The sequence below is a fragment of the Hirundo rustica genome, chromosome 10 (assembly GCF_015227805.2).
Source record: "Hirundo rustica isolate bHirRus1 chromosome 10, bHirRus1.pri.v3, whole genome shotgun sequence".
In the NCBI taxonomy this organism is placed as follows: domain Eukaryota; kingdom Metazoa; phylum Chordata; class Aves; order Passeriformes; family Hirundinidae; genus Hirundo; species Hirundo rustica.
Genome location: NC_053459.1, coordinates 9,238,680 through 9,253,057, shown reverse-complemented (window position 1 = coordinate 9,253,057; position 14,378 = coordinate 9,238,680). Strand labels below are relative to the sequence as shown.

At 43.6% G+C, this 14,378-nt stretch overlaps 1 protein-coding gene across 11 annotated transcripts in view; it reads left to right on the top strand.

Annotated features, from left to right (window-relative positions):
* The window catches only part of DOCK10 (dedicator of cytokinesis 10), a 142,803-nt gene that overhangs the window by 32,947 nt on the left and 95,478 nt on the right, over nt 1–14,378 (top strand). For 3 of the 11 annotated variants that reach the window (XM_058421871.1, XM_058421869.1, XM_058421867.1), the window contains exon 1: nt 8,254–8,446. The exons of the other annotated variants lie outside the window; for them this stretch is intronic. In XM_058421871.1, coding sequence (XP_058277854.1) covers nt 8,345–8,446 — 102 coding nt within the window. In that variant the 5' untranslated portion in view covers nt 8,254–8,344. Of the gene's footprint in view, nt 1–8,253; nt 8,447–14,378 lie in introns of those variants that run through there. 11 annotated transcript variants of the gene reach the window in all.

Here is a 14,378-nt window from a genome sequence, read left to right as displayed (position 1 = left end):
TTCTATAGCAACTTCTTGGGAGGCCTTCAATACCTCACAGAATTCAGGCAATCTTACTGGAATTGGAAAATTACAGAAGGGTGAGGAGGATCAGCAAAATTAGTCCACGACTACGTTTGTACATAAAGGCTGGGCCGGGACTGGCCTGAAAAATAATTATCAGGGGATATGGTCATACAAATCAAGAATGGTCAGAGGCATGTAGACTCTGCTTGCAGGGGTTTTTTTTCAGAAAAGTGAGAGAAGATGAATTATGGATCATCAAATTAAACTTATGGGGGACAAGTTTTGGGGGGAAAAAAAAATACAGATTAACAATAGTACTGAATTTCCCTGCCACAAAAGGTTTGAAGAATGACTAAAAAAACTTGTGAGAGAAGAGTCTTTGAGAGCCAGTAACTATGCTGATGCAGTCTCAGGCTGGGAACCTGCATGAGTGCAGATTGAAAGGGTGTTCAGGAGAAATGCAGTGACTGTGTTCTGTACTTCTACCCAAGCACCTGCAGACACACATGCAGAAAGGTGGTTTAAATCCTACATGTTATGACTGTGCTTACAAAACTGAAATTTGGCGTGGGATAACTGAGGGAGAAGGATTTGATGGATTACACTTTATCTCTTTTTTTGGTCAAGGCTGGGTTACATGCAGTTTTAATGACTTCACATGGGCTCACTCAGGGACCCCTAAGCACTGCCACTTGGGTATTTCCTTGTGGTTTTTGCCTTTGTATTTTGGTAATACTGAAGATTGCGTACTTTTTATGTCTCAATTAGGATAAGCATTTTTTAATTAAGAAATTAAACACAAAGGCCTGGGAAGGTGAAACAATTCTCTGGGTTTAGAGAAAATTGTGTCAGAATGAGAAATACCATATCACATGTTGGCACAATTTGATGATGCTGTTTTATTTTCTGTGTTCCAGAACAGAAAGAGAAGGGTGATGTCAAAAGGGTGCAAATTGTCTGTCTTTTCCACACACCAAATGTAATTAATGTAAATCTGACTTGCAGAGTTTTATACTTCACTCTTTTTTTTTTTTTTTTTTCCTAAAATGAGAAAATAATCTTGCTTATTTGCTGTTGAAATCTGTGTGCTTTTTGTCTCTTCCAAAATGCTATTATTTAGCTTTCAGTTATAGGATCCAGATGATGAATGATTACATGCATTTGCTTTCTCAATTGCTTAAGGTACCCACAGGCACTAGAAGAGGGTATAGAGGAATTTGTGACATTGAATGTAAGCTACAAATATGTTATCAAACATAATAAATATTATAGAGTCAGCCTGCACATGTGTGAAGGAGAGAGTGTTAAAAAAAAAAAAAAGGAGAGGATTCTAGGATATTTTATATCCATATTATAGCATTGTAGATACTGCTTGTGACCTTGAGTAAATGAGTGAGTTGCCCAGCCTCCTTTTGCTTCAGTTATTCCAGCTGGAAAACTGGGTGAAAATGTGAATTCTCTTTATAAACCAGATGCCTGATCTGAGGTTTTTCTTGGTAAAGAAAAAATCATTTTTGCAGCATAGTATAGACCTGAATAAAAAGGATTAAAATTACAGTCAGAAAAGCAAGCAACAGGAGCCAAAGGCACAGCTGCATTTTCGTATCTAGAGAGAGTGTAAATTCAGACTATGAAATTATTTAATCACCTTTCTTGTCCCTTCATCACTGTGTGTGTTGCTATCAAGGGCTGATTCCAGTCCAAGCAGATGAAAACAAAAGGGGTAACGTACGTTTGAAATGTCCCAATGGATCAAGCTAAAGAAGAAATTAAAATAATTGCATACTTTGCTTTTGTACACATCAGCAGGACAGCATTTCTAATGGGAAGTTTATTCTTCCCACCCGATTGCTGGTGTAAGAAGCAGGATTTTGTTTGCTTTAAAGGGAGTAAGTGCAGCCCAGTTTGTCCCCAAGCCGTGCAAAGCAGGCAGAGGGGCAGCAGCCTGGGCTGGCTGCGCTCAGCTGTGCTCCGGTGGGGCTGCAGCGCCCTGGGGAGCCTGGCACGGGCACAGGGGGCCAGCTGGCACAGCACCACGGCACAGAACCTGTGCCCTGCTCCCTGTGCTCCTCTGCCCACAGGGCTGACGGGGAGGAGAGCAGGGGCGGCCAACACGGGAGCTGCGGGGATGCTGTGTCTGTAAATGAGACCATCGTTAGGTTCTCCAAGGCCCTTTTCGTTTTCATCCAGCCTTGTGGCAAAGGAATGCATTGCATTTGTGCCAGGAGCAGGTGGGTTTCCAGCTTGGAAAGCTGCTGAAATGATGCTGCTGTTCTGTCAGTGTTCTTGCAGGGTGAGCTGATAGAAACGCCGTGGTGGCAAATTGAGAGCAGGATGGTGTGTGCAGGAACAGCAGCGTTCTCAGGCTGTGGGACAGCGAGGGACTGCCTCTGGCTCAGCCAAGCCTGCTTCCCAAACAGGAGGACAGCAGGATGATCTTTAGGAGCTGTTATCTCAGCAAAAGAAGGTAGCAAAGGGCTCTTGGGGTGAGGATGTTACCCGCCAGCCCTTGTGTTTGCGTTGAGGTGATGAAATGGCCATCAGCTGCTGTGGGCAATCAATCAGGCCGGGAGCTGCCCAATTCTCTCCCAAGGCCGTCTCCTCAGCCCATCAGGGTCCCCTCTGGCCATGGGTGAATCCTCTGGCAAGGCACAGGCTGGCATGGACAACCTGTGGATGGCTCCTGTCACCACCAGTTGAGCTGGAGGTGCTGTTTCAGCCTTGCATGCAGGGCAAAGAGACACAGCAGCCTCTCCCAGATGTGTTCTGTGTGAGTGCACTGATTGCTGGGCACGAAGGGAAGGTGAAGGCACAGGGAGAGGAACTGCTGAGATCAGCACACTGATCTGCCTGGGAAGAGCAGAGATGGATTGACACAGGCAGAGTCTCTGACATGAGGGAGTGCTGTCTGGAATGATCTGTTAGCAGAGCTCTGACAGATAGAAAGGCTGCTTTTCATGGTTATTTATGCAGGGGCACCGTCCCCCTGCCTTGGAGAGCTCACCTTGTGCGCTGATGTCATTTTAACTGTGATGGATTCCCAGCCCTTTGCCTGGTCAGAGCGAGCTGTATGGATGTGTGGGCAAAATGCAAGTACCAGCTGCTCTAAAGGCTTTGGGGAGCGTTTATGTGCAAGGTTTGATGTATCGGCTTAAGCTGTTAGACCATAGGTGGAGTCATATTTCCCAAAAAAAACCCAGTATCATTCAATTCAGTTGATTCAATGCCAAAGGTTGCTTTGGATGTAGTTTTTCTAACTCAGTTGTTTTACCTCTCTGTTTACATTGTTTTGGTTTCATATTTTTCCTTTTCTTTTATTTATTTTTTTTTTTTTTTAGGACATGTTCAAATGTTCATGGATCAATAGTGAGCATTTAATTCCAAAATATGACCTCTTGGTTTGACTGGGGAGTTTTTTGACGAGGGGAGTAGGAGAGGAGAGAATGTTCAGCCTTTGACAAAGGGGTTGGGATGGAGGTCACTAGTGCTTTCTGTTGTCTTTGTTAGGTGCTAGTACAAAGCACCCATCTGTCCCTGGCCCCAGTGCAGAGATGTGCTTGACCTGTCCAACATGAAGCTTTTGGGAAGTGCAGTTCTTAGGTGCAGTCCCAAACCAGTCCAGAGCACCCGCTCCTCCCGATGCCCCGACAATGCAGGTAAGGTGAATGCGTGGTGCTCAGCCTCAGCCTCACAGTCCCATTGGGAGACTTCTGACAGTCAGACCTGAAAAAAGCACATCCAGTGTGTGGCCACTCAGTGCAATCAATGTCCTAGCCAGCGTTCTGACCACAGAAAGGACAGTGTGGAATATCTGATCCTGCTGGCTTTGTCCAAACACAGAACTGGCTTCTGGCAGCACTGCCCTGTTCAGGGTGTCACAGCCCGTGCTGGGGGACTTGCTGAGGGATTAACGCTGAAGACAGGAAAAGCAGCATCAGCCTGTATATCTGCACTGCCTGGATGCTGTGGGATATTAACTGTGTAAATCTCCTCATTATTGTTCTCAGAAGATGAAAACACCACCCACCAAATTTGGAAGAGCATTATGTGAACATATCAAAATTTAAAAAGGAAAATATAAAGAGCTCTTTGTGATCCTCTCCAGGAACCATGACTTTTCTTCTTCTCCCCAGTACCTGAGCTAATAGCTGCCTGTAACTGTGGTCACAGAGTGCAGGATTGTTTCTGGTTCTACCCCAGGGGCTGCGTGTTGGCCAGGGCTGGCATCCTGGGTTTTTTTCTACTACTGTATTGTAGTGGTTCTACCAGGAACTCTGAAGTGCTAGAAGTGCCACAAGGCATTCCAGGGAGGTATGGAGGTCCTTTGGTGCACTCTGCCAAGTTGTGAAACATTAAGTGTGTCAGAAGATCTCTCAGTACTGGTCTAGGCTGCGCAGACTTTCTGAATGGCAGTGTCACTGTCATCACAGGAGCCTTAGTTTATAAATGAAACAAGTTTTTTGTTATGGAAAGCTTGTGTTTCATTTCAGGATTCAACCTTAGCATAGGCATAATGTGGAGTTGGTGCAGCTTGTTCTAGCAAAAGGAATTTTCTTACTTGTTAATGAAATTTTTCTCAAATCTGTTAAACAAAAGGCCTGAGTCAGGATTATGCCATTATTTGCATATTCACTGGCATAAATCAAGATTGTGTTTTTGACTTGCACTCTGTTAAGGTCAGCATTGCTCCCAGAGAGAAGTTCTGAGCTGAAGGGAAGTATTCATTCTCTGAAATTTGCTATGAATTTGATGTTTGCATGAGATTTTTTTTTTTTTCTTCTCTGAACTGGGTGGAAAAAAATGCCAGTGTGACAAACAAGAGTATTAGTCCTTGATCCTTCTGGGTTGGAGCTGGTAGATTGTACTATTGTAGGACAGTATGGTGAATTGATTATTTGCTACACAGGAGCCCAAATACTCAGCCTATTTTGGGGTATCTTTTACTATAGTTGAAGATAGAGATTTTAGGAACTGAATTTTTGTATCTTTCTAGGGCTCCTAGCAAAGCACTATCAAAATGCATTTTCCTATGATCACATGATGTACTGTAGCAGTGAATTAGTTTTGTTCAATGGTAGGGTTTTTTACATATTGCTGTATATCACAATTCAAACTGAAGTAAATGAAGAATGTCAACGAATAGATCTAAAAGGCAAATGAGAAACTTTCAAAGACATGGAAGAAAAGAGAAGTAAAAAGTTACTAAAGGATTTGTGACCCCCGTTGGAAACTTAAATGCTAGTGGTTCTGCAGCAAAAGGAATGCATCGTTTTTCCTTAACTGGAGCAGAGATATCGAATGTTATTATTCTTCCCATCTGTACATTTTCATATTTGTACATTTCTGAAAACTGCTGGGAGCAGATGAACATGTCCCACAAAGCAGAGCAGAAGGCAATCAAACATTTAATTGACTACTTTATATAACAGATTGTTTTATGGAGGGCTTCAGCATCCTTATTTTGACTCTATGAATTGGGTGAAGCAGTTCACAAATGTAAACCAAGGCTCATGGTTTTCCTGGGGCCAAATACCTCTCTTCTTGGAATACCTTGAGGTATGGATAATACATCTCACCTTATACATTATAGTTCTGAGTTTAAAAGCAGCACAGGAGCTTTATTCATATTAACATAACACAACCAATTTTATCATCATCTAAAATTATCTGGCACCTTCAAATGAAGAGATAGAGAAGTCCTGAGGAAAAATTAGGAAATCTTTTACAGTCACATTGATGCTAATAAAATTTGCTTGTACTTTGCTACAGGACAAAGAATTATTAGACATTTGAATGGTTTTGTTATTCCCCATTACAAGAGGTATTTGCATCCAAAACAAATCTAAGCAAGTGGAGTCTTTATTTGCAGTTGTTTCCTATTATTTTGGTTCATATCTCTGTGTGCGTGCTGTAGCTTATTTGTTATTCGAGTGCTTCAACCTCTCAATGCCTTGGTGTTGAGAAAATACTGTGATTTTAGGTTTTTTTTCCTGAAAACCTATCTGCCAGAGATATGGCAATAAATGAGGATTAATAATAATATTAGGAATGAAAATCTTTTGGACAAAAGACACTTAGTGGAGTAAACTGGATGAGGACCAGCTGGAAACTTGAACCTAAGTTCATCTTTTGCATTATTTTGGAGTAATACAAGTTCATTAAAGTTTCAGGAAGTGCTAGTGACCCTTATCTCAGTGGAAAGGGCACCCTGGAAAGGCTCCTCTGTGCTGTGGGAGGCAGGAAGCTGAGGAGAGCCTTCCCAGGGAAAGGAAGGATGGAACTCTGCGTCTTCTGTGTGACAGTCGAGTTAGGGAGTGGATAAGCGAAGGAGCCTCTGAGGAGAACTGATACCTGCTCAAAGTTAAGCCAGCAGAGCTGATGATTCCAGCACTAAATTTAACTTCTGGCAAGGACCTCTGGTCTTGGCAGCTGCGTTCCTGTGTTACACAAGAGGCACCAGGGACTCCAATAGAGATAACGTGGTGGTTTGAGAGAAAACAATGGTGATTCCAGCTTGGTTGATGTTCTGCTTCTATATTGGTAGCTGCTTGAAGTGTCTGCATACCTTGGCAAAGGGTTTCTGTTGTCTTTTTTGTTTCCAGGTGCCAGACAGATGCCTTTCATCGCTTAGTAGGAGTACAGTGAAATCTGTTTCAGCAGGCTGGTAGCGCTCAGTTTAAAGGAAGGGATCTTCTCAAAGGCAAGACTGAATGACAGAGATAGTGATGAGATGGGGGGTTAATTCAAAAGTAGCACCATGGTTTAACTTTGGAAGAAGAAAGCAGCTAATCAGATGGATGTGGTTTTGTGGTGGTCAGGTCAGACATGCTGGGCTCAGTGTCTCTGCTCCCCTGGAATGGAAACTTAGAATATGGAACAGTCCTTGGAACTCCTGCAGAGGTTTGTTACTTTGGAGCAAACGTTACTAATCCTGAGCAATGTGTGAAAGAGCTCCTAGAGTCTGTAGAATTATTTGCTGGAAAGGAAAAAAAAAACAACAACCCAACAAGAAACCAAACACGCAGGATAAAGTTTCAGATCTCAGAGTAACTGATTAATTCATACAAGTTGTGAGAGTGATGCTTACTGTCCAGTTGGCAAAAAATACGGAATGGGAAAGCAGAAAAACTATCCCTTTGTCCTAGTTATGCACACAGATATTCAATAAAAATAAAAACCTAATGCATGCCTCCAAAGGGCTGTGTGCACAGGGGAGTGCATTGCTGCTGCAGCAGGATGAATCCTCAGCTGGAACAAAGAAGAAAAGGGTCTGTGTGTGTGCCTGCACATGTGTGGGCACTGAGGGGGTTTGTTCAGTTTTAAAAGACCTTTGTGCCCTGCCAGCCTTCAGGCAGCTGAGCATGGGGTGAGTCTCCTACCTTAATTAAGAATAATTTGACTGGCTATGTCACTGCTCCTGTGGCCACTGCACTTCTGAGGCACAGAGTGAGGGATTCTAACTTGTCAGGGTGCTGCTTGGATTGCCCCTGTGTGGGGTAGCGGGCAAGGGGAGCTGCTGGCATTTCCCGTGTGGGGCATCTGGGGAGCAGGCTCAGTCTGGCAGCTTTACTTCTCTGAGGTGGGAGCAGGGTGTGAAGGAAGCAGGTCCTTAGCTGGCGGGTTAGCAGCACTTCTAAAATTTGGTTTTTTACAAGCCAAAAATGTATTTTGGACATTAGCACATGAATTTCTCTGTTTTCCCCTTTTTGTAACTGTCTGCAAATTTAGGAATTTGCAGGGTTCTTCCTCTTATTGGTGTCTCACGCCACTGTGAAAGGGGAACTGCTACCTTGGTCCAAAAGCAGAGATGGCCCTGGGCCCTGGCAGCACAAACGCGTCACTGCTTGCTCTGTGGTCCAAGTTGGCTACCGAGGGGCTCTGTAGGAGACGGCTGTTCCGTGAATGACTTTTTTTATCTTGCACACACACACGCACATGAAGTAAGAGCGCAGCTGTTTGGGCTTTCGAATCAGGCAGGGTGGTGAGGAGAAAGGATGTGATGGTGTTTGAGACAAAGATAGATGTTCACTTGCAGTGTTTTTTCTACAACTTCCTATTTCGATTTGCATTAGAGGTGGGACTGGGTGAATTTATGGTTTAATGAGACGCTGTTGCCTTAATAGCCGAATGTTGTTCACAGGAAGAAATGAGTTATTGCTGGTTTTCTTCTTCTTTCTGTTCGGTTACTGTGGATACAGCGTGTAACTTTTAGACCTACTTACCCCTTGAACAGCATATGCAGCTTCCAGTTGTCGTGCTGAAGCTGCTGAAGGCAGGAGGTTAAAGGAGCACAGTTTTTAAACAGATACTTGTTGGCTGCTTGATTCCTACGGATACAATGAGCTTTCGTGGGAGATTCAGAAAGGAGCCTATTGAACTGCGGAAGAAGAGGAAGACCATTAGGAGAGTGAATCAAGGAGAAATTCACAGATTAAGCTGTGTGAGTATATGAACCCTTCTTTCACCTCTTCTGAGAAATGGCTAAGAAATTGCAGGTCACTCTTAGGATTGCACTTTGGAAAGAACAGGATTTATTGCTCGTTGTTTATGTAGGTTTCACCAAGCCTCGTTCAGTCCGTGATCAGGGACTGAGCGCTGGAGAGTGAGACTGAAGCACAGGGAGTTCAGGAGTTTACAGAACTCAGGTGCATTAGAGAAACTTTTATAGCCTCACATTGCTGATCAGGAACACCCTGAGGGCAGCAGTGTTTGTCTCTCTGGCGCCTATAGCAAGTGCCTGGAAGTTCCATGAAAATTCATAGTGCTGCTTCTGGAGCGGAAAGTTCCTCTGTGCTGTTTCAGAGTTTGCGATCTGTGATGGGCACCTCTCAAGGCCAGGAAGAGGAGGAAGACTGTGCAGGGAGCCACTGGAGAAAGCTCCAGAACCTTTGGTGGAAAGCTAGAGTGAGGTTCTGCCCCATGGGCTACACAGCAGCTTTGCCACTGATGGCTTTGAGACAGGACTGACCCTCCTGAAAAGGCACAGTGGGGCACTGGGAAGCTCACATTAACTGCGTTGTGCCTAAGCTTTACTGACTGAAATTGGAACTGCAGGCAGCGAGAGGTAAAACACTTAGAGCCTGCTGTTGAGGAGTCTTGGGCAAGTACTGGTTTTCAGTGTACTCTCTTTACTTGAAAGTCTAGTTTAGCTCATAAAACATTTAATAGCTTCCCCAAGAAGAGACAATGAATCCTTTTCCTCAAGGCAAGAGGTGTTTGGTTTTTTCCCACAGTTTTGTTCATCCAGTTACTCTGTTTGCATGTGCATGCAGAGGGCCCTTTTGAGGCTTTTCAGCATGTTCAGTGTAACAGAATCAGTGATATTACAACCAAGAAGAGTATTCTCATTAACTTTTTGAAGTAGGAAGGAAAAGAACTTTGCAGTTGTAACACTTGGTCACCAGTTAAGATCGTTTGTGGTTCATCTAGTAGTGTTTGGGTTTTGCTTGTGACTAGCTGCCTTTTTGGATAGGTACTTTACATGGCAATGGAACTTTTTGACAAGGTTACTTTATGGTGTAGTTTCTGCTGCCCTGAGCTATTGGCGTGCAGTCAAAGATGACATGTTTGAGCTCCATGGTCAAAGGTCCCAAGAATCTTTCTGCTGGTGCTGCTGAAAGCGTCTAACCCTAGCAGTTCACACAGCTTTCGTAGGAGGTAGGCACTGCTTACTTGACTTATCCTCTTAAATCCTGGTGAGGAGGGGTTTTTGTCATTATTGTGTAAATCCTGACTGTACTTTATTAGTGCTCACTAGAAGTGGTTGCAGCCTTACAGGAATGGATGGCTGGAAATAAAGTCCAAATGGTAGCAATTAGCCAGCAGCCTGCCTCCAGATAAAGAGGAATATATTTGTTCCCTTTTGCATGGATCCTCAGATAACAGAAACTGAGCTTTCCATTTAGTGGTGCCAAATATAAATATCAACAATGCATTGTAGTGAGACCTAAAACGTAGAGCACCCTGTGCCTGTTGCCTGTAATTGGCAGTAGGAAACAAGCCTGTTCCATCAGAGGCTTGTGGGTCATGCTGCACTTCCCCTGACGTGGATGGCTGCTGTATATCAGCAATGTAGCTCAGCTTTGCAGAGGAATCTGTGCTGATTTCTGTTCTTTTCAAACGTAAGATAGACTAAGATGGGGTCACTGTGTCATATTACTCTGTAGATATATTTCTCAGTAGTTTGTTTAGCCCCTAGGAAATGCAGGCACACTTGGCTTTATTTTTGCGCCTTGCAATCTGTGTCTTTCTGCCCAATATTTCATAATTGGAGCATGTTAAATCTTTGGCCTACAGGCACTTTTTGCTATCAACCAGCAGCCAGCCTCTCCTTCATGCATCAGCCCTCTGCTCCTCCACGCAGATTTCAAAGTGATGTCAGCTCCCACTGCAGCTGTAAAGGCTTTTGTGTATGGAGACCTAACTCAGAGTGCATTTCTTCATATACTATTCTTAGACCTGTGTTTTCTGCAGATGGGCTTGCATTATTTGCTGGGAACTCCTTTTTTTTTTTTTTTTTTTTTAATGTCTGATTATTATCTGATTAGCTTTAATTGATAGTAGGTTGGTGATTGAGCTCAGTGTGGTTGGCCAGATTTTGCTCTCATTTACATCCTGTGTGTGTGTAAATGCATTGATAGCCAGATAATTGATGGGAGGGAAGTTGATGTCAAGGAAACAATTACAAGTTTAACGTCATTGTGAGAGCTGAGTTTATAGCGGTCATGTACAGGTGATGCTAATTTTACAGATTAAGCCTCTGTGGAAATACTTACAATCATTTACTCAGACATGTCACATGAGAAATACCTAGTACTTGTGAAGAGATAAGTAACCATAGTGCAGGTGGAGAAAGAGGATTATTCACTGAGTAAAATGAAGCAGAACACCATACATGAGATTTTCCCCATGGGACAGTGACTTATTACTAAGTACTCTAGAAGTTAAATGATATCTTTGAAAGTTTCTTTAGAGTTAGTGGAAGTATTTTTGTTAGTTATTTTTGTTTCTGAAGTGGTTGAGCCCTTTTCAAAACAGTTGTTTGCTCAGTCGATGTGTCTAGGTCTTCATACATCTAAATTTTAGGTTTGAACAGAAAATGAAGAATGGATTTTTGCCTTTGCACTGCATTGCATCTTTATCAGGCATACAAGAGTGATCAAACTCTTTAGCATCAGGTGTGATCTAATGAACAGACATGAGAGCTTTCCCTGCAGTCCTTGAAAAACAAACTCTTCTATGTACTCTAAAACCTAAGTCAGCTAAAAAGAAATCTTAAGTTTCAAAGTAAATAAATCTGTTTTAAAGACAATCCTGTGCTGCATATGATGTCATGTAAGATCTACCCCATTTTACCAGCAGGTTTGTGCTGGATGAACCTGGTGGAGAGGTGGGTGAGGCAGGAATGCCTGGCACATCCTATTTTTGTGCTTCCCCTGAACCTGTACCCAGATAACCATGGGCAGATCCCTCTGTCTCCCTAATTCATCCAGTTTGTACAAACAGAGGGGACCCGTTTGCCCATTGCTCCATCCACTGCTATTATTGCTGTGTAGGTGCTATAGGTGTCAGAGCTGGGCTTCTACCTCTGCTAGGAGTGCTGCCTAAGGGCAAAAATTGGGAGCATCTTTTCTTTAAATGTAGATTTTCCTGAGCCTACAAAGATAGGCTGTCTGTGTGAAGTTATACATTTATATGTGTGTGTGCACGCATGCACCGTCAGACTCAGAAGTGCTGTTTGCATAACCTTTACACTGGAAGCTGACAAGCTTTGGTCAAATCCACTGTGTGCCAGCTTGCAGGCTGGTTTTGTTAACATTTCTGCTTGGGGCTGTGGCTCTGCCCACCTGAGACTGTGCTAGAAGAAGCAGACATGGAGAAAATCGTATTTCCAGAACAGCCAAACTGGACTCACTTCAGCATCCCCTTTGTGGTGCACAGGGCAGGACAATGCCCTTTTCCCACCCTGGACTGAAGTAATTCCTAATGAGGCAGGAGCACTCCAGCTCTGTTGTCAGCTCCTCTCTGCTCCCCACAGTTCCCATCCCTTCTGCCCAGCCCCCTTCCACCACATCCTACCTGTCTCTTCAGATGTCTGCATGAAGAGGAGTGAATTGTGTCTTTGGCTTTTGCTTGCTTTCTTCATGAATAGGTTCTGTGTGGTAGATTCTAAGAAAACCTTTTGTTGCTAAAACTTCACTTTTTTTTTTTTTTCCCAGGTTTAGTTCAGGTAAGGGGAGAGAAAGTGGCTGAGTGTTGCTAGGTTAGAGGTCTGTGTAAATTATTAGGGAAAAAACCACCTTATGATGCTTTAAAAAACTTTCTTGTTTTTCTCCTGAGGTGACCTATGGGCAAATATTTAGTCTAGGCTTCAGAAGTCCTCACTATTTAGAAGCTGTTATTCTTGACATTTTGAAAAGCCAACCCGTTAAATCCAAATTTAAAACAGCACTTTCTTGTCAGTGGCTGATTTTAGTAGTTTTATGATTAAATGAAGTTTTTAAATTTTCTTCCTAAGGAGAGTTTCAAAATACTGCATAAGCAGAGAGGACGAGTAAGTTGTTGCCTTGTTGCCCTGAATGGTTTTTGCAGATTGTACTGATAATTTTGTCAACTGTCTAAAAGGACAGGTGCTGGTCCATGAAGATGGGCACGCCCATGCACTGACACTGCAGAGTCAAAGGCACTGCCCAAGGCTGCAATGCCAGGTGCACAGTCATGGCTGGGAAACAGAATTCAGGGAAATGCACATGTCTAAGTCGAACATTTCACAAAGCATCTCCTCTCCCCCCACAGCTGGATGCTTTGCTGAACCAACTGTCCTGTGTGGCTTCCACAGTTTAACCGTGAAGGGAGGTCATTTTATGAGGGCTGGAGCTTTCAAAATTCATAACGGAAGGAATGATAAATTGTGTCTTGAGAAACAAGAGGTATTAGAAGGAGTGGGTCCCGCCCAGTTGCCTGAGAACAGATCTCTGTGGTTTGAGCAGCCGTAGCCCTGGCCGCCCGTCGGTCGCCGTGCTGGAGCAGCTCCCTGTGCCACTGAGGGCTCCAGCTGGACCATCAGTTGACATGAAAGTTTTGAGTTAGCTCATCCACGTGAGAAGTGTTTCTATTTTTCAAGACAGGCTGATTTCTCTTACAGTAATTTTTAAAGCTGGAACATAATACAAAGTAAACTTAGATAGTGATCCACCCAACAATGGTAGTGTAAGCAATTAGGATTCATCCTATCCCAGCTGTATTTGTACAAAGTACGTCTCATTTAGTCAAGCAGGTCACTTATTGGTATCAGTCAGAATTTTCTGTGAATAAAGAGCATTTGAAGAATGAAAATTACTTTTCACTTTTATTATTCCCAGATGGATCTTCAACAGGTTTCCTTTCTTTTGCTCTGTTTGAGCTGATGAGTACTGTACATATATAGTATGTATATATGTGTGTATATATATATATACACACCATAGCATTTTGGCAGGTAATTTCTGAATCACTAGGAATTGGTGGTTTGGAGTCTTTGTAATTCTCTGTGATTTTCTCTGTAGCAGAATCGTGTGGGAACTGGCAATCCCCTTAATGAAATTTATTAGTATGTTGGCTTCAGTGCTGACACTGAAGAGTATATTAGTTGTGCTGTGCAGCCCTGACTGGATTCTTTCCAAGTGCAATTCTCTGAGGTTTACTGAAAGTCATGACAAATTAAACATTTTGGACCTGACAAGTGGATGTATTTTAAGGTGGGAGGGAGGGGGTATGTCAAAGAAAATTTTCTTTGTACCACTAATTTAAATAAATTTGTTGATTGTGGATCACATACTCAACCAAAAGAAGCCTTTATAATGTGGCCAGAGAGTTTGTAGACTGTAAATAGACGCAGAACAGGCCAAGCAGTCATAAAGAGAGGGGGAGGTCTGAACCAAAAGGAGAGACCGTCTGCCTGCTGGTCCTGGCTGTGCTTCCCAACCCATACCCCAGGTGCCTTTTGCAGACCTTGAATTGCCTGCCCTGTGCTTGAAATGCAAAGCTTATTTTCCTTAGTGAAATGAAACATGATGCAGAGTGTGCTGGGAGCAGGGGGAGGGCAGGCCTGTGGGGTGAAGCGTTTTGGGTGGGTGATTCCTGTCACTGCCAGCTCAGCTGCTTGACGGTGTTGGGGACACCTTAATCCCAGAGTTGCTGTGCTGTCTGTGCTCCTGGATACAGATGCTGCCGTGGGACCCCCTGCCAGGAGTGCACGGGGTCTTGGGCTGCTCACCATGGTCTGGTGGGGGAATAGGTGCACCCAATGGAGATATCCTTCCCCTGGAATTCGTCCCAGGCACCAAACTGGTCTGTGCCCTGTGAGTAGAGACATACATTGGTCCTACAGAAGT